Raw genomic sequence first — 21,850 nt, 5'->3', positions numbered from 1 at the left:
TATAGATACAGAATATACAATATGGATAAATAGGATTGCTCATTTGAGTGAGTATATTGCACAGTGATTATTGCACAGTCAAATATAAGAAAAAAAGACAAAACAAAAACAAAAAACAAATATTGCAAATATTGCACAGTGTAGAAAAGCACCTACAGCTCAGTTGTTCCACAACCAGTTCCTTGGTCTTTGAAGTGTTGAGTTGCAGGTGGTTTGTGTGACTCCATGTGACAAAGAGGACTTTGACTTTGTTTTCAGTCCTCAGACCTACATTGAGGCCAAGTGCGATTTAAAGATATGGAGGAGCTTATCTGTCTGTGAAAGACCGGCTGAGGAGAGATAACAACATTAAAATCCATTTATTGATTCATAATCGAATCTAAATAGCTGTGCACACAGGGTGCAGACTGAGAGCTGCAGCATTGGGTTTGAACACCCAATGCTGTGAAAATCACTGTATGGGCTCGAGAACACTTCTGAAAGAACATAAAAATATTAAAGAGAGTGGAGCAACCCCCTCCACATGCACACACACACACACACACGCACACACATTTATTTGTGAAGGCTGACACACAGGAAGTAGTTCCTGCAGAAATACCTAATAGTGAAACATTAATGTGTTCACATCTTCGTTAAAGCCCTTGTGTTGTCTTCACCTGCTTAGGAGGTGAAGATCCAGATTAGTGCTTAAATTCAACTAGAGCACAGCTGGAAGCACTTGTGCGTGCAGCTGTGCTCAGCAGGGTGTGAAGATAAGGTGTTTTGACGCTGTGACGCCGATGACGTCATCTTGTGTTCTGGAACCTTCAATCTTCTGTCTCAGGTAATTCCTGATCTATCCGGTGGAGGGCAGTAACGATAAAGCGCTAAGAGAAGCGGCAGAATGACATGGTGTTTGCGCACGCGCAGACTGGCTCTGACGTCATCTGCTCCTCCCGGTAGGGCCGGGATGTGACGGGCTGATGCTACTGAGCTAACGAGCTGAAATCAAGAGGTTTCTCTCGGAGACCGGTGGCTGATAATAACAGGAGCAGCTCGCGGAGATAAACGTGGCCTCGTCACTCCGAGAGGAGCCGGAGCCCACACAGGAATCACGGTAAGAGCTGATGGGGCTGCTGGGAGGAGGTTGCTAACCCACGGCGGCAGCTAGCCGGAGTTCCTGGTTGATCCGGTGTTCCAGATCTACTGGCGTTTAGATCAACTGGCGTTGGTCGAACAGATGTGTGGCAGTCTTGCGTTTCAGTAGCTACTACCGACAAACCAGCAAAAAAAAACGCCAAATGTGTCATCTGTGACACTTGTGTCATCTGTGACACTTGTGAGGTTGTCTCAAACACACTCCGTCAGTCTTGATGCTATTGAACAACAAAATGTATAAAAATGTGGCGAGTTTATCTGGTGATATCCTCATGCGCGACGCGATCGCGAAAACAGCAAACAAGTAACACCACGCCGATGTTGTTCACAGGACAGCAAGAGTAAACGATCGGGAGACTCTTGTCGTCGTTATCGTTCCCCTCGCACGGTTTATTTCTCCGAATTCAGCGTTTTTGCTTCACAACTAAAGCGAGCAGTTTACTTTGTGCACTAACATGGAGTCGAGTCAACCAGCGCCACCTCTGGCCAAGTGCCACAGCCTACAGCCAGATCAACCTGTGACACATCTGCACCACGTTTGAATCAGTGTCATGCACATTTGTACCTTTCAATTGTCTCTGTTTGTGCGTCATGCAAATAAACCTTTGAAAAGAATGAAATGATATCATATATTCCTTATTGGCCTACATTTGTACAAAATTCCAAATTATATACACAAAGTCATAGAAATCACCACTCCAATTGGTCATCATGATTTTGATATTCTCTTTTTCCATAACAATGAAATACACCTTGGACAAATATGACACATCAATATTTCATTAGTGTTGTAACATCACATGTCGTTAGCATAGTCTGCCTGTGTCTTCCCTCTGCAAACGAACATTTCAGAGTTGGTTGTTATATACAGTCTGTATAAGTGTGGTTAATCTAATAAACATTTGTAAGGAGATGGCAGTTACTGTGAATGTACTGCAGGTGATTAGTAATAAACAGTCAGACAATGACCCTGACAATCTCATTCAATCTTGCAGATTGAATGCACCTTCTGTGGAAAGTGGTACCACACAGTGTTGTGGACAAATGTTGTGGGTGCTAAATAAACAGAAAAAAGTGATCCCTGTTGTCTTTGCTTACTGATTGTTTTTAGTGTTGACAATCCACATTGCTGCCATTGCACCTGTCAACATGTTTGTGGGCAGATTTGGATGTACCAGGGGTAAGTGCAGCCACTCAGCCTCTACTCAATGTGATCATAGCAGCAGGTGCAGATGTGTCACAAGTTAATCTAGTAGTAGGCTATGGTAGTAGTGGACTGACCTCCATTGGAGACTGCTCCAGCTGCTGTGTGATAGTGGATCTGCTACAAATTGAAGATCATAAGCAAGTTTTGGAAATTAACCCTTGTATTATGTTGAAGAACAAACAATTGACATTGATTTTGTTGCGGGTCATTTTGACCCGTACTGTGTAAATCCACTCAGAATTATCCAAAAACTGCAATAAAACAATAGCAACTTTATTTTCCATTAGATAAACATGTAGAACACAGACATACAACAGTTAGACTTTCCATAACTATTTTAGGAACAATTTGGTTTTTCGTTCTTACAAACACATTTCTTTTGAACTTGCCCAACGTTCTCAGTTTTTCAATGCTCAACATTTTCAATTTTGTCCACATGCTGGACAAAATGTGCTTTCTGCAGATGTACTTCTTGCATTCCTCACAGAAAGTGCTTGTTTTCAAACAGGAATCTTCCTAACTAAGATTTAAAACAAAAGATTTCTACGTCTCCTCCAGTCTCACAAACAGATGACAAACCAAGCAACACACCTGAGTCACTGACTTTCTTAAATCCACTCACTCTCACTGGCTCTGTTTATTACTAATCACTGTGTAACTGCTGTGAATTCACAGTAACTGCCGTCTCCTTACAAATGTTCATTAGATTAACCACACTTATACAGACTGTATATAACTCCAGCCATGTTGATGGATTGCCTATATTGGCTGGAAATATTAATTTCCAGGGAACAGACACAGACAAATGATGCTTACAGGATGTGATGTTACAACACTAATGAAATATTGATGTGTCATATTTGTCCAAGGTGTATTTCATTGTTATGGAAAAAGAGAATATTAAAATCATGATGACCAATTGGAGTGGTGATTTCTATGACTTTGTGTATATAATTTGGGATTTTGTACAAATGTAGGCCAATAAGGAATATATGATATAATTTCATTCTTTTCAAAGGTTTATTTGCATGACGCACAAACAGAGACAATTGAAAGGTACAAATGTGCATGACACTGATTCAAACGTGGTGCAGATGTGTCACAGGTTGATCTGGCTGTAGGCTGTGGCACTTGGCCAGAGGTGGCGCTGGTTGACTCGACTCCATGTTAGTGCACAAAGTAAACTGCTCGCTTTAGTTGTGAAGCAAAAACGCTGAATTCGGAGAAATAAACCGTGCGAGGGGAACGATAACGACGACAAGGTTCTCCCGATCGTTTACTCTTGCTCTCCTGTGAACAATATCGGCGTGGTGTTACTTGTTTGCTGTTTTCGCGATCGCGTCGCGCATGTGGATATCACCAGGTAAACTCGCCACATTTTTATACATTTTGTTGTTCAACAGCATCAAGACTGACGGAGTGTGTTTGAGACAACCTCACAAGTGTCACAGATGACACATTTGGCGTTTTTTTTTTTTTGCTGGTTTGTCGGTAGCAGCTACTGAAACGCAAGACTGCCACACATCTGTTCGACCAACGCCAGTTGATCTAAACGCCAGTAGATCTGGAACACCGGCAGCTGTCGCTCTGCGCGTCTCCGCGAACAGCCCCAAGGCTGATAAGGAGTCGGCGGGCGTTCACGCGCGGCTGTGAAGCTCCGAGAGGCTGTGAGGTCAGCTGCGGGTCACCCGAGTATCTACATCATAACACATAAGGAATCGCAGTTTCCTCCGGGTGTGGTCGCCCAGAAATCCTCCTCATCAGCCGGGAACGGTGATGAATATGTCCGCGGCTGTCAGGCGGAAGTCAGGACTTCCTGTCTGTGATTGGGTCTGCGGTTACAGCTCCTTGTAGCTGCGACACACTGAGAGCCTGTATCATCACTGGGAGCTGTTTACACACCTCTGTAGCATAGGGGTGCAGGGAGGAGGAGGGTGCAGAGGGGCATAAGTGCACATCTGGGTAACCTGCACATCTGTGGAGCCCCATTAATGCTGAATGAGGTTTAAGATCAACATGTGTGATCTGACCAGAGGCAAGAACAGTCACTCAGACTGTCTGACTCCCTCACAGGTTAACTGTATGTTAGTGAGGCCTGACACAGTGATGGTTGCTACTTACCTGAGTCTGAGCCTCTGCAATAGCATATCCACTCTCCTTACTCTTCTGGGAGGTCACTGAGGCATTCCCGGCATTACAGGGTGGGCTGTGGACACAAATGTAAAACCACAGGGCCTACACACATTAACACACACATAGGCCGGACACACAAACTATAAGCCTGTTTAACAACAGTGATATGTTAAACACACATTCACTGAGGCTACATCGGTTGAGTCTGAGCTCATTCCTTCAGCTCATTCCTGCTTGTTGGTTCATCACTGATCATGTGACTTTTCACAACACCAATGGTCTTTTTGGGGACAGATAAAAAATCTTCACATGTTACCCCTGGTCCTTCAGCTGTTCACATAAGGAAGAAATCTGTAGAAATAAAAATAAAATGAAGTGCAAGTGTGAGAAACATCAAGAGAGGCACAAGTCCTGCAGCACAGACTGATGTCACAGCTGTGTGGACACTTTGGTTTTATTGATGGTAATCTCATCTGAGAGAAGATCTCTGACCTTTATACCATCACGAGGAGGATCACATGACCACAGACAGAGAAGCCCAGCTTCCTCTTAAAGCGTTTGCCTCTTCTTCCTCAGAGTCAAAGTTTCTGAATGGATCTGTGGTTATTAAAACAGAAACAGCTAGGTGGCAGATGTTTGCAGCTTGAGAGGAAACGTGAGGCAGAGCAGGTGTGTTTGTTTCAGTAGGACGTCAGAACATTAGACATGCTGTAAAAAAAAAAAAAAATACAAAGCAAGCTAAAAGGAACATCTGCAGGCAGTGCCTGTAAGCACTGACAGGGAAATATGTTTTTCATGATTGAACAGTTGAACCTGGACAGAAGTCAGAGAGTGACACAAGGTGTGAGGTAACTAATAGTGTTAGGTGGCCTCACATGTGTGGATGACAGGATGGGCCTCCATGCTTTCTTAGAGTACATTAAGAAATAAACCTCTGACAGAAACTCTGGAGCAATAATCCGCTGCATCAACAGTTAAATCTTCATCCATAGACAGAATCCAACTCCCTGGCTGGGCTTGCAGTAGGCAGCAATGAGCTTTGCACTGCTTTGTGGCTCTTTGTGAGTTCAATACAGGAGCTCATCACCCAGCATAGTCCCGGTGGAGTTTATCCACCGAAGAAGACTGAGAGCAACCTGACCACCAAGCTGGAAGGAAGGGTCGGCTTTAGCAGGGACTGAACTTTCAAAATAAGGGTTAGGCTTAAAAAACCTGAGTGGAATCCAGCTGTTTGTTGTAATAACCACAGATACATTCAGAAACTTTGACTTTGAGGAAGAAGAGGCAGAGTCAAAAGTGGGCAGCTCACCCAGGTGATGTCATTTAGAATAGAATAGAATAGAATTCAACTTTATTGTCATTGCACATGCACAGGTACAGGGCAACAAAATGCAGTTTGCATCCATCCAGAAGTGCTTTAGTGATATAGATATATTACAATATATATTAGCAATAATATAGATATGTGAGTATATTACAGAAATGGGTCTATTATGGTATGTTATAATGTACACGGTATGAAGTATGTTATGAATATTCTATAACTATAAGTATGTACAGGCTGTAGTGAGTACAAGCTATGTACAGGCTATGAACAGGATATAAATATGAAAAACTATACAGAAATCTGAGATATACAGCTATACAGAAATGTGAACTGTGCAGGTTATAAACAGTTGTGGAATTAAAAACTATTGTATGTACAGAATGATTATTTACACAGAACTATACAGTAGTGCAGTTAAGATAAGTGAGATATGTGGATAATTTCTACAGAGGCTATATAAAGTGCTAGTGGTTGTGAGTGGTGGTTCAGTCCATGTTATTATTGTGTTTGAGGGTACAGTTGTCCATTGTGTGTGTGTGTGTGTGTGTGTGTGTGTGTGTGTGTGTGTGTGTCCAGTCCATGTGTTAACGTGGGTCAGATGTCAGGAGGCAGAGTTCAGGAGTAGGGCTGCCACGATTAGTCGACTAGTCACGATTACGTCGACTATCAAAATCGTCGACGACTGATTTAATAGTCAACGCGTCGTTTGAAGCTTTGTAAGATCCCAAAAGACGCAGGAATGAGTAGTAGGATTTAAGAGTGTAATAACGGACTGAAACAGAAGATGGCAGCACTGCATGTACAAGGACGCCAGCTGCCCTTAAACCCCGAAGAAGAAGAAGCAGCTGTGTCCCAGAATTCATAGCGCAGCCCAGCTCAGTTTACAACAATGGCGGCAGCTAGTTAGTTTTAATGTTACTCTTATTATTCTTTCTGGGTCACAAAATAAACGTTTAACATATTTTCAGGCGAGAATGTAGCTGTGGAAACCTCAAATATCTGCTCAGTTTATCAAGACACCGCATATTTTCAAAAGCGCTCCGACGTTTTCGGAGACGTCTGTTACCCACTAGCTAGCCGGGGGCTAGGCTCACTAGCGCCGTGAGAGCACCGGACTCCTGGCAAATCATTTTCAAACCCACCGCCGTCTTTCGCTACTCAGGTTAAACATGATATATAAGTCACTTAGATAACTTAAAAATGTTATTGTTTGGCTTTTTTCAGTATTTTATTTGTTCCTGAGTGAATCGGTTTGTCTGAGATTAAAGTTATAGTTTCTACACAACTGAATAAACATCAAGCAGACAGCTGATTATCAGAAGTGTGAGATGCTCGAGAATTTACTCCAGTGTCCTGTTATATTTTAGATAGCAAGGAGTTTATTAAATTTTAATGAAATTTGCGGATTGTTTCGGTGAAGTTTAATAAACTATCATCTTGTCTTTATTTTTAGTTAGCACAGATCTTAAACACTTAAAGCTGTAAGCTAATGATAGTTATATAAGAGCAGATGCTGCTGGTGCAATAAGCTGTACGTCCAATGGATGATGATCTGATTAGTCGACTAATCGCAAAAATAATCTGTGACTAGTCGACTATCAAAATAATCGTTTGTGGCAGCCCTATTCAGGAGTCTGACAGCTGTGGGGAAGAAGCTGTTCAGGTACCTGGTTGTCTTAGTCCGGTGGCTCCTGTAGCGCCTCCCAGAGGGCAGGAGGGTGAAGAGTCCATGTGATGGGTTAGCCAGTGATGGTGCTAGAGGGAACACAGAGATGATGTAAAGCTTTGCATAAAGACCCAACGGTTCGTCCAAAGGCTTCTGCACACTTCACCCAGTGAACATGACCGAATCCTGAGGAAACATCACAGCAGACTTGCTGGCTCTGAGTTTGATGACCCTGCTACGTAACCCCGGTCCCTTGCTGAGGAAAACTGCTGTTTCCCGTGTCGCTTGTTGGAACCTCCATCCCCCAACTTTTCAAAGAAACCACACAAAGAGTCTTTCAGGGCAGGTCGGCGTGCCTCTGCTCATCGGTGCACGTCTGTCCTGATTCTCTGAGATGGCGGTCATCATTATTGTGTTAGACAGCAGTTACTGGCAGCTAACCTAATAACCAACCAACAGCAGCTCCTTTATTGTCACTGTCTGCAGTCAGACTTTCCCACAGAGGTTTAGTGTGAATATTTTTCATTTTTCCAGCTTTCTGCAGGTAATGTGGAGATGATCGTCGAGCCTGACAGATGTGTGCTCTGCTCAAGAGCGCTTCAGATCTCCCACAAATAATGAGACTAAAATCCATCACAGAGCCAACAGATGTAGCATTTGAAGATTCAAGTGATTAATGCTTCGTTACAGTTTTTTACAGCCGCTAGGACACATTTCACAATACTTAGGTCACTTTTGAAAAACTCTTCACACAATCCTCCTAACTGACCTTCAGCTTGGCAAAGCAGTTCATTTCACATTCAAAATGCACTACAACTACCAAAACACTTTATTCAGGTCTCAAATAAACTCATTCTTCCAGAACACTAGCAAAGGTTGACAGCCGACAAACACACTTTGTCACCCACAAAACAATGATCTAAAAAACACTAACAACATGTAGCATTACACAGTGTTTTCTTGTGTAAAACAAGGACACATCTCTGTTTATAATTTCAATATATGTTACTGGAATGAATCAGACATCATGCAGAATTCGTTAATATTTGTTTATGTATTTTTATTTTTTTGCACTAAGTAATCCCAAAATACAAGAATTTGTATACACACCATCCACTGATACACATACAATAGTAATGCTAATCTACTCGGTCTTCTCCATTTGGCCACAGGTTCTCATCCACATCACATCTTATGTCATCTAGGGCAATACACCTAGGAAATAATCTTCTGGCTGCCAGAATTGAAGGAGTTGAACAATTGAAGGAGTAACACCTGTGTAGATGTTCATCTACAATGAGGATCAGCTGTGGCTGGTTAAACTGCATTTTTAGATTTAAAATATGTTTCAATAAAATATTGCTGTTGAATTTTGCTGTCTTTTTAAGTTTTGCATTGTGTTATTGTTTTGGCCATAAGTTTAACAGTTTTGAAAACAGTATGTAAGCACATGCAAAATGTCCTGTACGTACAAAGATTTTTGGCAGTTGTTGTGTCTGAGTGAGAAGATAATTCATGAAATTTGAGAGATGTAGTCATTGAATGCATTTTGTGCCAAAACAATGATAACTGATCCTCAGTTTAGCCCACATAGACTTCTGTTGTGCTCACTGTGTGAGGAGTTTTGCAAAAGTGACCTAAGTATTGAGAAATGTGTCCTAGCGTCTGTAAAAAACTGTAAAGTGACCACGCCAGTGTTTCTGTCCACCTGCTGCAGGTTTGTGTCAGTGCCTGCTGACGGGAGCGCAGCAGGATGAGTGGGGCGGCGCTCGGCATCGAGATCGTAGTGGTGTTTTTTTTGGCGCTGTTCCTGCTGCACCGATATGGAGACTTCAAGAAGCAGCAGCGCATGGTGCTGTTCGGCACGCTGCTGGCCTGGTACCTGTGCTTCCTCATCGTCTTCATCCTGCCTCTGGACGTCAGCACGGTCAGTATGACACACAGCATCAAACTGAGATCCCTCCAGTCCTCAGAGGTGTTCAAGCCTTCCATTCACGAAGCTCCTCAGGACTTTGATGGTTTCTGTCTAGTAGGGCTGCCACAAACGATTATTTTGATAGTCGACTAGTCACCGATTATTTTTGCGATTAGTCGACTAATCAGATCATGGATCTGCTCTTATATAACTATCATTAGCTTACAGCTTGAAGTGTTTGTGCTAACTAAAAATAAAGACAAGATGATAGTTTATTAAATTTTAATGAAGTTTGCAGATTGTTTCAGTGAAGTTTAATAAACTCCTTGCTATCTAAAATATAACAGGACACTGGAGTATATTCTTGAGCATCTCACACTTCTGATAATCAGTTGTCTGCTTGACGTTTATTCAGCTGTGTAAAAACTATAACTTTCATCTCAGCTAAATCGATTTACTCGGGAACAAATAAAATACTAAAAAAATCCAAACAATAACATTTTTAAGTTATCTAAGTGACTTATATATCATGTTTAACCTGAGTAGCGAAAGACGGCGGTAGGTTTGAAAACGATCTGCCGGGAGTCCGGTGTCCTCACGGCTCTATTGAGCTTTGCCCCCAGCTAACTATCGAGCTGGTGGGTAACAGACGTCTCCGAAAACGTCGGAGCGCTTTTGAAAATATGCGGTGTCTTGATAAACTGAGCAGATATTTGAGGTTTACACAGCTACATTCTCGCCTGAAAATATGTTAAACGTTTATTTTGTGACCCAGAAAGAATAATAAGAGTAATATTAAAACTTACTAGCTGCCGCCATTGTTGTAAACTGAGCTGGGCTGCGCTATGAATTCTGGGACACAGCTTCTTCTTCTTCTTCGGGGTTTAACGGCAGCTGGCATCCCTGTACATGCAGTGCTGCCATCTTCTGTTTCAGTCCGTTATTACACTCTTAAATCCTACTACTCATTCCTGCGTCTTTTGTGATCTTACAAAGCTTCAAACGACGCGTCGACTATTAATTCAGTCGTCGACGATTTTGATAGTCGACGTAATCGTGACTAATCGACTAATCATGGCCCTACTGTCTAGTTGTTCTTTGTCATTTTTGAGATTCTTTTGTTTTTTAATATAACATCTTTAACTTTTATGACATTTCATAGAGAAGCCTTATGAGCTCCTGTGGACTTCAAGCACATCTGTTACACAACAAAAGATTACTGTTTTATACGGCTCTGATGTAAATGTCAGATTTCGACTTCCATATGTGTGGAAAAGATCTTTACATGTTTGATTTCATTCAGTGAATGTGTGTCAGCGTACGTTTGTCTGTCTGCTGCTTACAGACAATCTACAGGCAGTGTGAGCAGGACCACAAGGAGCAGGCGTCTGTTCCCGCCCTCGTCTCACCGCTGTCCAATCGCACTATAGTAAACACAACCGCTGCACCCACAAAAAGGTTTGAATGCTGTGCGTGCGTGTGTGATTTCAGGGTAAAGGTTGAAACCTCTGCAGTGAGTTTTCTGGAAATTTGTTGGTGATTAACAGGAAGTGTTTGACATAATTCATAATTCAGGGACAGAGAGCTGAACCCAAACAACACATCCACTCAGTATGTCCTCTGTGATCTGGACATGAAGGCATTTCAAGTCGTTAATGATCTTTTCACACAGAGAGTCAGAGCAGAAGACAGAGCAGGATTTGAAGCGACTCCTTCTTATTGAACTTGAGTAAATGTACTTTGAAACTCAGGCGGCTTTTCTTAGAGAGACCTGAGTGTGTTACAAAAAATGTGACTAAAAGAAGTGTTGTCTTAGTAAATAAAACCAGATAACATCAGCAGGTTTCTGAACTCCTGATTGTGTTTCCTCTCAGTGTACGAACGCTGTGCCACAAGCCGTGGAGCTACATCCCTGATGGCATCATGCCAGTGTTCTGGAGGGTGGTGTACTGGACGTCTCAGTGCCTCACGTGGTCAGTACGAGCCCGAGTCTCCTCATGAAACCTCCACATGCTGAGTTTTTGTGTTTTAAAGGTTTTCTTGTGTCGTCAGGCTGCTGCTGCCCTTCATGCAGTCGTACGCTCGCTCCGGAGGCTTCTCCATCACCGGGAAGATCAAAACGGCACTGATTGAGAACGCCATTTATTACGGGACATACCTGCTCATTTTCGGCTCTTTGCTCATTTACGTGGCCGTTCATCCTGAGTTGCGCCTCTCCTGGTGAGTGGACCCTGAGGAAGAACCCCCTTTTTTTGTTTTGTTTTGTCCTGTCTGTGAAGAGAAAGACAGGACAAAGACATGCTGTGACGATTAAATGCAGAGGGCTGTATAAACACATAATCGACTCCTAAACTCCTCCTGATTGGCTGCTGTATGGAGTTACCTGCTCTGTGTGTTACTCAGGTACGAGCTACAGACCATCGGGATCACTGCCGCCAACACCTGGGGTTTGTTTCTGCTGGTGCTGTTACTCGGGTACGGGCTGGTGGAGATCCCTCGGTCCTACTGGAACTCCTCCCGGCACGGACACTTGCTCGTCAAGACCTACTTCAAGGCATCCAAGCTGATGACGGAGAAGGCGGATGCAGAAGAGAACCTGGAGGATGTCATGGAGGTAAGTGACAGCCTCCAGCAGTTACAAACATTTGGTTTAATGTTGCCGTTTTCACTGAGACGTCTGTTCTGCTGTAGGAGGTGAGAAAGGTCAGCGAATCCATCAAATACAACCACCCGCTGAGGAAGTACATCGACACCATCCTCAGGAAAGTACGTAGAGCGAAGCTGAGCGTGAACATGATGGGTGATAACTGTGATGTTTAAGTTCATGAGTGTGATGACGTGCTCGTGGTTTCCCTCAGTGCCCCTTGGACTACCAGGAGAAGATGGGCAGGAACATGGACGACTACGAGGACTTTGATGACAAACAGAATACGTACCCGACGGAGAAGAGCCTGGTGAAGCTTCATAAACAGGTGAGAGGATTTGACGAGTCAATCAGACTGTGCTGCCTTCTTATTGGAGGAATAAAGAGATGAAACAGATTCTAATGAAGACTCCTGACGATGTGGTGGCAGATGTTTTTGTGTTCAGTGAAAGTGTTTCTGTGTGTTTCCTGAATACCTGCACAGAGCACGTCCACCTTAAACTTTATCCACATGATAAAGCTGCTCAGTGAAGGTTGGGGGCATCAGCTAATCTTACAAAGCTCAGTCTAGTGCTGACCTTTGTTAGCCGGGGGTGAGAAGCAAACCATGATGTCAGGCTCCGTCTGTCTGAGATGGACGGACATTTTACTCCCACTGGCCCCCAAAATTTCCACCGTAACAAAGTTTCTGATGTCCATTTTAATTATGTTGCTGATGGTACATTACATGTTCATTATATTTAAAGATGTCTCTTTTTTCTGTTCTTCATATTTATTTATATACATGAGGTGGCCAGAATATTAGAAGTGCCTGAAAATGCAGAACTGAGCTGCACTGAAATGGCTTAGATTGTAAGATTCAGATCGATAAAGATATGACTCATAATCTTTGTAATCACTGCTGTCAGCTGAGCGAGAAGATAGTCCTCGTTCCACTGCAGAACAGTTACAGTGATGCTGTACAGGTGATGATTTCAAAAAAGAAGAGGATGATGATGAGATGACGATGATGTAAAAAGCGATGAAACAAGGAAAAATCTTTCTCTTTGTGCTTGTAGTTTCCTCCTCACACTGCACACAGCTGAAGTCTTCTGTTTCCTGTTCACTCTGTTTCCCCTACTCTGATGTCCGAACCTGTCGTGTGCAGGTGATCTACGCCGTGCAGAGACACAACCGGACGCGTGTGCAGTGGCAAATCCTCCTGCAGCAGGCCATCCACCTGGAGGACGTGGCCAAGAACGAGACCAGCTCCACCCACCAGTTTGTCCACAGCTTCCCTTCATCAGAGCCGGCCGGCTGGTTCAGCAGATACATCTACACCCCGACTGTAGGTGGGTGTAATGAGATCACTCCTGTAACCACCTGCACAGGTGTCCTGCTACAGTTTTCCTTTGGTTGCTGGTGGCAGTGACGTCGAAGAGTAAACACTGCCCTGTGTGTGTGTGTGTGTGTGTGTGTGTGTCACAGAGTGGTACTGGGAGTGCTTCCTGAAGCGCTGGTTTTACCGCCTCCTCTCCATCGTCCTGACTCTGTTCAGCGTGGTTGTGGTTTGGTCCGAGTGCACCTTCTTCAGCACACGGCCCGTCCTCTCGCTGTTCGCCATCTTCATCCAGTTGGCTGAGAGAGACTACAACTACCTGTACATCGAGGTGAGCCTGAGAAGACAGACGCTGGTTTACACACAAACCATCAGACACAGAGCTTCATATTTCTGTAGAGCCTCTGAAAGTGTTTAAAGGCTGCTGTGTGATGGAGTGCTGCACAGCTGAGTCTTTGTTGTTTTACAATGAAGGAAACATGACATGTGATGTGTGTTTCAGTTTCACTTTCTTTGTTGAAACACGATCACACTTCATTCAGACCTCTGATCACCTTTTGCTCTCTCTCCACCAGATGGCGTGCTTCATCACAATCTTCTTCCTGTGCACCTGTGTTTACTCCACCGTGTTTCGCATCCGAGTCTTCAACTACTACTACCTGGCCTCCCACCACCAGACCGACGCCTACAGCCTCCAGTTCAGCGGCATGTAAGTGACAGCAAGAATGCTTTTATTTTGAAAGGATTCTGAAAGGGACATGTTCAGGAAAGATCGCTGTAAACCAAGAGAAGACATGAGCACACATGTTTCTTTCTAGAATGTTCCTCCTCATATACAAGAAAAACATTTGTACTGTTTCAAAAAACCTCAAATTACTTAATTTTAATACCTGTTCTGTAGAAAGGATCTCCTCTTTATCTTCTTAAAGCACAGAAACTAGAGCGTTTTGTAGTGAGTCAGTGTTATTAAACAACATGTTATGTGACGCAGAAGTTCACTTGGAGGCGATGGAGGAGTTGACCTGATGGAGGTTTAGTGACTCTGTCGTGTTTTCCTCCTGCAGGCTGTTCTGTCGTCTGACTCCTCCTCTCTGTCTCAACTTCCTGGGTTTGATCCACATGGACTCGGCCATCTCCCACCAGGAAAAGCTGCAAACTGCTTACACTTCTGTAAATACCCACACTGTATGAAACCTGTGTAACACACCTGTGCTGCAGTGTCTGCCTGACTCACCTGTTGTTTGTTTGTTGGAACAGATCATGGGATCCATGCGCGTCCTCTCTTTCATTGCTAATGGCTTCTACATCTACTACCCCATGTTGATCGTCATCCTCTGCATCGCCACCTACTTCAGGTGAGATGAGTCTCTGGAGTCTTCCCTGCTGGGCGCTTCTTTAACAGTGTGGATTGGTCATGTGACAGAAGATAGTCTGAAAAGCCAGAACAGGGTTTTACATACAGAATTTGCTGCTTTTCCTTGTTGTTCATGAGTTAAACTGAAGTCTTTGAAAACAAAAAACTGGAAGAGATCCCGACGGATTAAATAATTCAGATTATAAAACCTTTGCATGTCTGGGGTGTTGGTGAGCTGTAGCATTTATAGCAGTCTTTTAGATCCTGCTTCTCTCTGCTGGTTAGTGCAGGATTAAACAGAACCATCAGGCGGTTTATTATATATGTAGGTATGTTTGTGACTCTGTGTTATAATCAATGTTCTCCTCAGTTTGGGGACTCGCTGCCTGAATCTTCTGGGCTTTCAGCAGTTTATGGATGACAGTGAAATGACCTCTGACCTGATCGACGAGGGAAAGGAGCTGATTCGCCGGGGTGAGACTGCCACCATCATCTGAATTCTCTTTGACTTTTTAACATGAAAGTAGTAAAATAGTAAAATACAATATTTTTTACAGAGAAAAGGAAGAGGCAGAGGATTGAAGATGGTGAGAACAGACGGAGGGTGAGTACCTGTTTGCTGCTTCTTTTTAGATATCAGAGAAAACTAATCACATGCATCAAAGTCCCTTTGTATATCTTATTTTAATAATATATATTTTCATTGTTTATTAAGTGCACAGACTGTAGTTTACAGCAGGTTTCCTCAGATATAATATTATATTCCAAAATAACAAAGTCAGCTGCTGGGAGAGGAAACAACACTGAAACAGGAAGTACAGAAGATGCTCATCACTGGGTTTTCTGCCTAAGATTAAAGATTGAACATCAGCGTCCCTACAGGCCAATAACACAGAGACAGCTATTTAGAATCAGCAGATGAGTGACTGTAGTGACAACACTGAAATGTTTGTTTTTCTGACTGTTTGATGAATGTGTGAGTGAAAGAAAGCTGATGCCAGGAGTGATGGAATCATGGCGTGACACAGATGACTCGTGTCAGAGCGCTTACACAACCCGTCACGTACAAACATGAACTGATGTCTACTGGGAAACAGCAGGAGTGAAATCCTTGTTCAAGCGTCCTGATCTGTTTGTGTTGTGTCATCTGCTGCAGGAGTGGAAGGAGCGCTACGGGAACCCGAGAGAAGACTACGCTGCGAGGAACAGGAGCAGCCACGAGATGAAGGAGACGAGCTACTCAGACACCGTGAGCTCCAGCAACAGCAGACGTAAGTCAGCAGGTGGTCGGCGCTGCTCTCTGAAGGTGTTTTTGGTGGTTTTCGGGTGACGGAGCACTTCCTGTTGTTTGAACAGAGGCTAAATATTCCCGGTCTGGGAGCCGAGCAGAGAGGGACCGCATCGAGCTGCTGCAGGACGCCGAGCCCTTGGACTTCAACGCCGAAGCGCTGACAGATGACCCGCTGGACGCTGAGTCTGGAAGGTAAGCATGGTGTCATCGTCATGGTTAGGCCACTGTGTTTGGGATGCACGTTTGAGAGTTTCCCTGTTTTCAGCTGCTGGTAATGTTTAATTCTTTAACTTTGTATTTTAATAGTTTTCAGTTTGACTGCTGTTTCATTTCAGAGTGTGTTTTTTTTTTTTTTTTTTTTATAAATACGGATAATTATCCAGGATGAGATTCAGGAAGTTATTACAGTACAACACAAGAGTGCATAACTTAATGGCCCCAAGCCAACACAGCAGAGACGTGACACCCAAACACTCTTGTTGGTGGTACGTGTGAAGCGGTTTTCATCAGATCCTCCTGCTGACCCCTAACCTGCTGTTTTTATTGCCCCAATAGATTTAAAGAGGAGTTTCAAATTAGCACTATTGCCTCACAGCAAGAAGGTCCTGAGTTCACCATCAGGGAGTGGAGGGCGTGTGTGGAGTTTGCATGTTCTCCCTGTGTTTGCGTGGGTTCTCCCCGGGTATTCCGGCTTCCCCCACAGTCCAAAGACATGTAGTTAGTGGGGATAGGGGATAGGCTCCAGCGACCCCTGCGACCCTGAAAAGGAGAAGCGGAAGCGAATGGATGGATAGAGTTTCAAATGCAGATAACTTGACTTTGGTTGCTCATGTTTAGCTCCTGTCTGTTGGCGGGATGTAAAATGTCCGTGACCTGCAGGGTTGATGTCTGCATGCACCAGCCAGAAATATTTAAAAAAGGGTTAACTAAGGGTTAACTAACCAAAATGTTGTTAAAAAGCAAAAGGAAGAAATAATATTTAAATGTTTGGATGTTTTTTGGGTGGATTCAGTAAGAAAAGGTGAAGAAGTGGAGACAGAGAAGTGTGGATAGTTTTCCGTTTACGGAAGCGGTTGTGGGATTTATCGGGAAACTAGCGGACGACACAGCAGAAAGAATTATCATCCGAACGTTTCCCAACCAGAAGCCGTGGGTGGATAAAAACATCCGCGACGCTCTGAGATCACGCACCGCTGCCTACAATGAAGGGCTTGTCTCCGGTAATATGGACCTATACAAGGCTGCGTCCTACAACGTGCGCAGCGCGGTCCGAAAGGCAAAGCGGAGCTACGGGGAAAAACTAGAGTCACAGCTACGACAGTGCGACTCTAGGAGCCTGTGGAAAGGACTGCGGACTATAACGGACTATAAACAACCAGCTTCTTCAATGATGAATGCAGATGCTTCACTGGCTGATGAGCTGAACACGTTTTATGCTCGCTTCGACGCCGCAGCAATTAAAACAACAAACGGCTGCGCGCGCTCGGAGTGCACCAGTGAAGAAAATGCATTCGTCATCACAGAGCATGCCGTGAGGAACACCTTCAGGAGGGTGAACACCAGGAAGGCAGCAGGACCAGATGCAATCCCTGGCCGGGTCCTTAGAGCCTGCGCTGATCAACTAGCACCGGTGTTCACGGAGATCTTCAACCTCTCCCTGGCCCAAGCTGTGGTTCCCACTTGCTTCAAACAGTCCATTATTGTCCCTGTTCCAAAGAAACAACAGCCCGCTTGCCACAATGACTACCGTCCAGTAGCACTGACTTCAATTGTGATGAAGTGTTTTGAAAGACTGATGAGAGATCACATCACTTCTTCACTTCCTGCCACCATCGACTCACTTCAGTTTGCTTACCGGACTAATCGTTCCACAGACGATGCCATATCTCACCTGCTCCACACATCCCTGAGTCACCTGGACACTGGCAGAGGGAATTATGTTAGGATGCTGTTCGTGGACTACAGTTCAGCATTCAACACAATAATTCCCTCTAAGCTTTTCACCAAGTTGACGGATCTAGGACTCAGCTCATCACTGTGTCAGTGGATCCTCAACTTCCTCACAGACAGACCCCAATCAGTGAGGGTGGGAAAACAAGTCTCCCCCTCCATCTCACTCAGCACTGGAGTGCCTCAGGGCTGTGTTTTAAGCCCCCTGCTGTACTCACTGTACACTTATGACTGTGTAGCCACATCCGACACCACCTCCATTGTCAAGTTTGCTGACGACACTGCTGTTGTGGGCCTGATCTCCGACAACATCGAGACGGCCTACCTGGAGGAGATTAGGAACCTGGAGACCTGGTGCCAGGAGAATAACCTCCTCCTAAACATCAGCAAGACTAAGGAGCTGATCGTGGACTTCACTACAAAGCAGGCGAGGAATTACAAACCCCTCATCATCAGTGGCACGCCAGTGGAGAGAGTGGACAGTTTCCGATACCTGGGTGTCCACATCACTCAGGACCTGTCATGGTCCTGTCACATCAACACCCTGGTTAAGAAAGCCCGTCAGCGTCTCTTCTTCCTCAGAAGACTTAGAGACTTCCATCTGCCACTGAAGGCGCTCAAGAACTTCTACTCCTGCACCATCGAGAGCGTCCTGACGTCAAACATCTGCACCTGGTTTGGGAACAGCACCAAGCAGGATAGACGAGATCTGCAAAGGGTGGTGCGCTCAGCAGAACGCATCATTCAATCAGAGCTCCCTGACCTGCTGTCCATCTACACCAAGCGGTACAAGTCCAAAGCTAGGAAGATTATGATGGACCTCTCCCATCCCAACAATGGACTCTTCTCACTGTTGAGGTCTGGGAAGCGCTTCCGCTCCCTTAAGGCCAAAACAGAGAGAATGAAGAGGAGCTTCTTCCCCCAGGCTATTCGGGGCCTGAACCAGGTGTAGGACTGGACTCTCCCAAACACGTCACTATAAGACTGGACTCTCACACACATCACCACACGCACCACCACACATTTCCTATAATCCTATAATTCCTATAATTTATAATCCTTATCTTTATAATCTCTTCTGCTATTTGCACGTTCTTTACTGTAAATTCCTAAGTTAATTTGTAAATTTTTGTAGTAAATTGTAAATATTGTAGAACTTTTCTTCTGTCATTTAATGGTCGGGCATTGTACAGCTACAAGCATTTCACCCCCATGTCATACTGTGTATGGTTGTGTGTGTGTGACAAATAAAATTTGAATTTGAATTTAAAGAACTTAAAGGTTTTTTTTTATAAAGTTTTCTGATAAATAACTGTCAGTTTGTTCATTTCAGCGCTGACCTCAGTGCTCTTTAATGTGTTGGAGTAAAGCACACCTGTTTCTAATGTGTCTGCACTGACCTATCCAGAGATGTGTGAACTTGTGTGTTTTTGTGTTTTCAGGCACTCTGGAGGACGGTACCTGTCCATGTCGTCATCTCGTAGCCGAATATTTGACGACATCTAGAAGAGAAGTCTGAATCACTGTCCACACGTCCACCTGCAGCATGACCTCCTTCTCTCAGCACTCGGCATGCACACTGAATAAAAGCCGCTCAGGTGAACTTCTCTCACCTGCAAACATCTACATAAACAATTTGCATCCGTTTCTGTATGCAGCTGCAGGTCCATGAAAGCACTTTTGAAGGAATATTAAATTTACTCAGCATGTGACAGACTGCAGGCCTGAGCTTCTCAACAGATCAAACCCTCAATTTACTGCATGTCATGAAGGCAGGAGAGGCAGTCAGAGCACATGAATGTGAATCACTTTATCCGCAGGTTTCATGGAGGCCCTGCTAATATATTTAATTTCTAGTGTTTATTCTTTAATGTTGTAGATTTATTTAACTGTCTGTCATGATGGGAGCTGTTAGGATTCGCTGATTCAGTCACTGATAAACCTGAAATCCTTCAGTCATGTTGGAGGTCAGGGCTTCATGTTTATGGGATTAATGTGCAGTTTAATTGAGTCTGTATTTCTCTGTAATTTAAAGCTAATTGGGAGGTGGTGGTATCTGAAACCATGTGATCACTGTAAACTCTGTGATTAATTACCTGATCGACCTACAACAACTTCACTGTGTTTAAACAGGAATGAATCCAGTTTCACTTAAAATATATATATATATATATATATATATATATATATATATATATATATATATATATATATATATATATATATATATATATATATATATATATATATATAGCACTGTGCAAAAGTCTTGAGCCCTCATTTGCCCCATTTCTTTACATTTTGCATGAAAACTGGAAATAGGTGCAGCGATTCATTGATATGTGCAAATATTTATAAAAAAAAAAAAAAAGAATATGAGGCAAAAACAGAGTTTTTACAGTTCGAACGAGCTTGAAAGTGAATGTTTGGTCCGACCTTCATCCTTCAGCCCCATCTGAACTCTGTGAGGATCTACAGGAACATTTCTCCAGGCTCCTTGAAGGACATTCAAAGCTCTTCTTTGGATGTTTCTCCCTTTTGTGGATAATGATGATAATGATGATGATGATGATGATGCCACTCTTTTTATGTCGTTCTGTGCTTTGAGAAGATCAGACCATGACTGACGGTGTTATTGTGTTATATCTCTCAGGTCACTGCTGAACTGTTTCTTAAGGACGCGACTTTAACATACTGTTCAGAAAACATTCAAATATTACAAGAAATTTTGACTTTGAAGCAAATTATAAACAAATTAAGGACAGCTCAAGACTTTTGCACATTACTGTGTCCTGTTGAAGGAAATATTGACAGGTGTTTGCTTCATACATGGATTACGGAAGTAAGAAAAAGAGAAGTGACCTTTTAAAAAGCAGTTTTTAGGGTTAGAGATGTAACCGCTGGGCTGGTCATTATTACAAAGTTGTCATGTTTTAGAGCTTCAGATGGTCTTTCTTACCTTCCAGGCAGCCAACGTTAGTTTCTTTCATCCTAAGTAGGCAGTTCAAGTTTAAACCTGCTGACTTATTCATGTAAAGTGAGCAGTATTTCATCTGTGTGCTGTTAGATTTATATTTGTTTTTGTTTACATTAAAATAAACTGGAAATATAAAGAACTGAGAGCAGATCCCTGAGGAACCCCAGAAGTCATTGTGGGCTTGTATTGATTCCTAAACCAAGCTGCTTATGAATGTATTTATTATAAACTAAAGATTGAGATTGACTTTGAAAGATTGACTGAGGCTGCCTGGAATGTAGGAAAAACAATAAGAAACCATGACAGTGATCTTTGGGGGATTTCTTTAGTCACATTTTTATGAAGCAGTAGTTTATAACATTAATATGAAGTGAGCTGAAACTCTAAAAACACAGAACTGGCCCTTTAAATAGCATTGGCATTAAGTGTTGTGGCGTTGATGAAGATCCTGCTGGCAGAAACGATCTTCAGTCAGAAAGGTGGATGGTCAGGATGAACCTGGACACTTCTCTGTACATATGTATCATATCTTTTGTATGATATGGGATAATAACTGATAGAGACAGATGTGACTTTGTATATATATTTCTTGCAGCCTGTTAACACTGTACCTTCTCTCAGTGACCTCCTGCCTTTACAAATGGCTCTTCTGTGTTTCTGTCTCATCATTCTGGTGATGAATATTTATCGTCCACCATGATCGCAGCACATTGTTCTGGTAGTGATTTATTCCCGGGACAAAATAAAAATGTCCTTTGCTGCCGTGTTGTTACACAATAAAAATGATTGAGGTGTCAGACCTGGTCTAACCCTGGTTATTGTCTCAGATACGACGCATGGCTTCAGTTGGTTTCCTTCATTTGTTTCTTGCTATTTTTCAAACACATCTGCTGCTTAAAACTTTATGAAATAGCTGCACTCACTGTTA

The 21,850-nt window shown here is 43.3% G+C and overlaps 2 protein-coding genes across 4 annotated transcripts in view; one reads left to right on the top strand and one right to left on the bottom strand.

Moving 5' to 3' along the window:
* The window catches only part of LOC309712231 (CD5 antigen-like), a 229,228-nt gene that overhangs the window by 166,799 nt on the left and 40,579 nt on the right, over window positions 1-21,850 (bottom strand). The gene's annotated exons all lie outside the window — the stretch shown is intronic.
* lmbrd2b (LMBR1 domain containing 2b) lies at window positions 899-21,719 on the top strand. Of its 3 annotated transcripts, XM_082542881.1 has the most exons (18): window positions 899-1,099; window positions 9,191-9,400; window positions 10,734-10,846; window positions 11,263-11,361; window positions 11,441-11,608; window positions 11,792-12,002; window positions 12,080-12,154; window positions 12,247-12,360; window positions 13,180-13,363; window positions 13,500-13,681; window positions 13,926-14,059; window positions 14,415-14,520; window positions 14,608-14,705; window positions 15,075-15,178; window positions 15,262-15,308; window positions 15,861-15,975; window positions 16,061-16,187; window positions 19,388-21,719. In XM_082542881.1, exons 2-18 carry the CDS (start codon window positions 9,227-9,229, stop codon window positions 19,449-19,451), a joined length of 2,115 nt encoding a protein of 704 aa, XP_082399007.1. In that variant the 5' UTR covers window positions 899-1,099; window positions 9,191-9,226; the 3' UTR covers window positions 19,452-21,719. The 3 variants fall into 3 exon arrangements, with proteins under 3 accessions (XP_082399007.1, XP_082399009.1, XP_082399008.1); XM_082542883.1 differs by lacking the exons at window positions 9,191-9,400; window positions 10,734-10,846; XM_082542882.1 differs by lacking the exons at window positions 899-1,099; window positions 10,734-10,846 and having other exon boundaries at window positions 9,196-9,400.

The sequence above is a fragment of the Aulonocara stuartgranti genome, assembly GCF_965226115.1.
Source record: "Aulonocara stuartgranti genome assembly, chromosome: 7".
NCBI classification, from domain to species: Eukaryota; Metazoa; Chordata; class Actinopteri; order Cichliformes; family Cichlidae; genus Aulonocara; species Aulonocara stuartgranti.
This window is presented reverse-complemented; position numbering and strand designations above follow the sequence as displayed.

Bases quoted from the DNA above. Each gene is read 5' to 3' on its own strand.
- lmbrd2b (XM_082542881.1), top strand. From the start codon at position 9,227: ATGAGTGGGGCGGCGCTCGGCATCGAGATCGTAGTGGTGTTTTTTTTG. The intron at 12,155-12,246 runs GTACGTAGAGCG...GGTTTCCCTCAG, and splicing joins TCGACACCATCCTCAGGAAA to TGCCCCTTGGACTACCAGGA. The intron at 14,706-15,074 runs GTGAGATGAGTC...TGTTCTCCTCAG, and splicing joins TGCATCGCCACCTACTTCAG to TTTGGGGACTCGCTGCCTGA.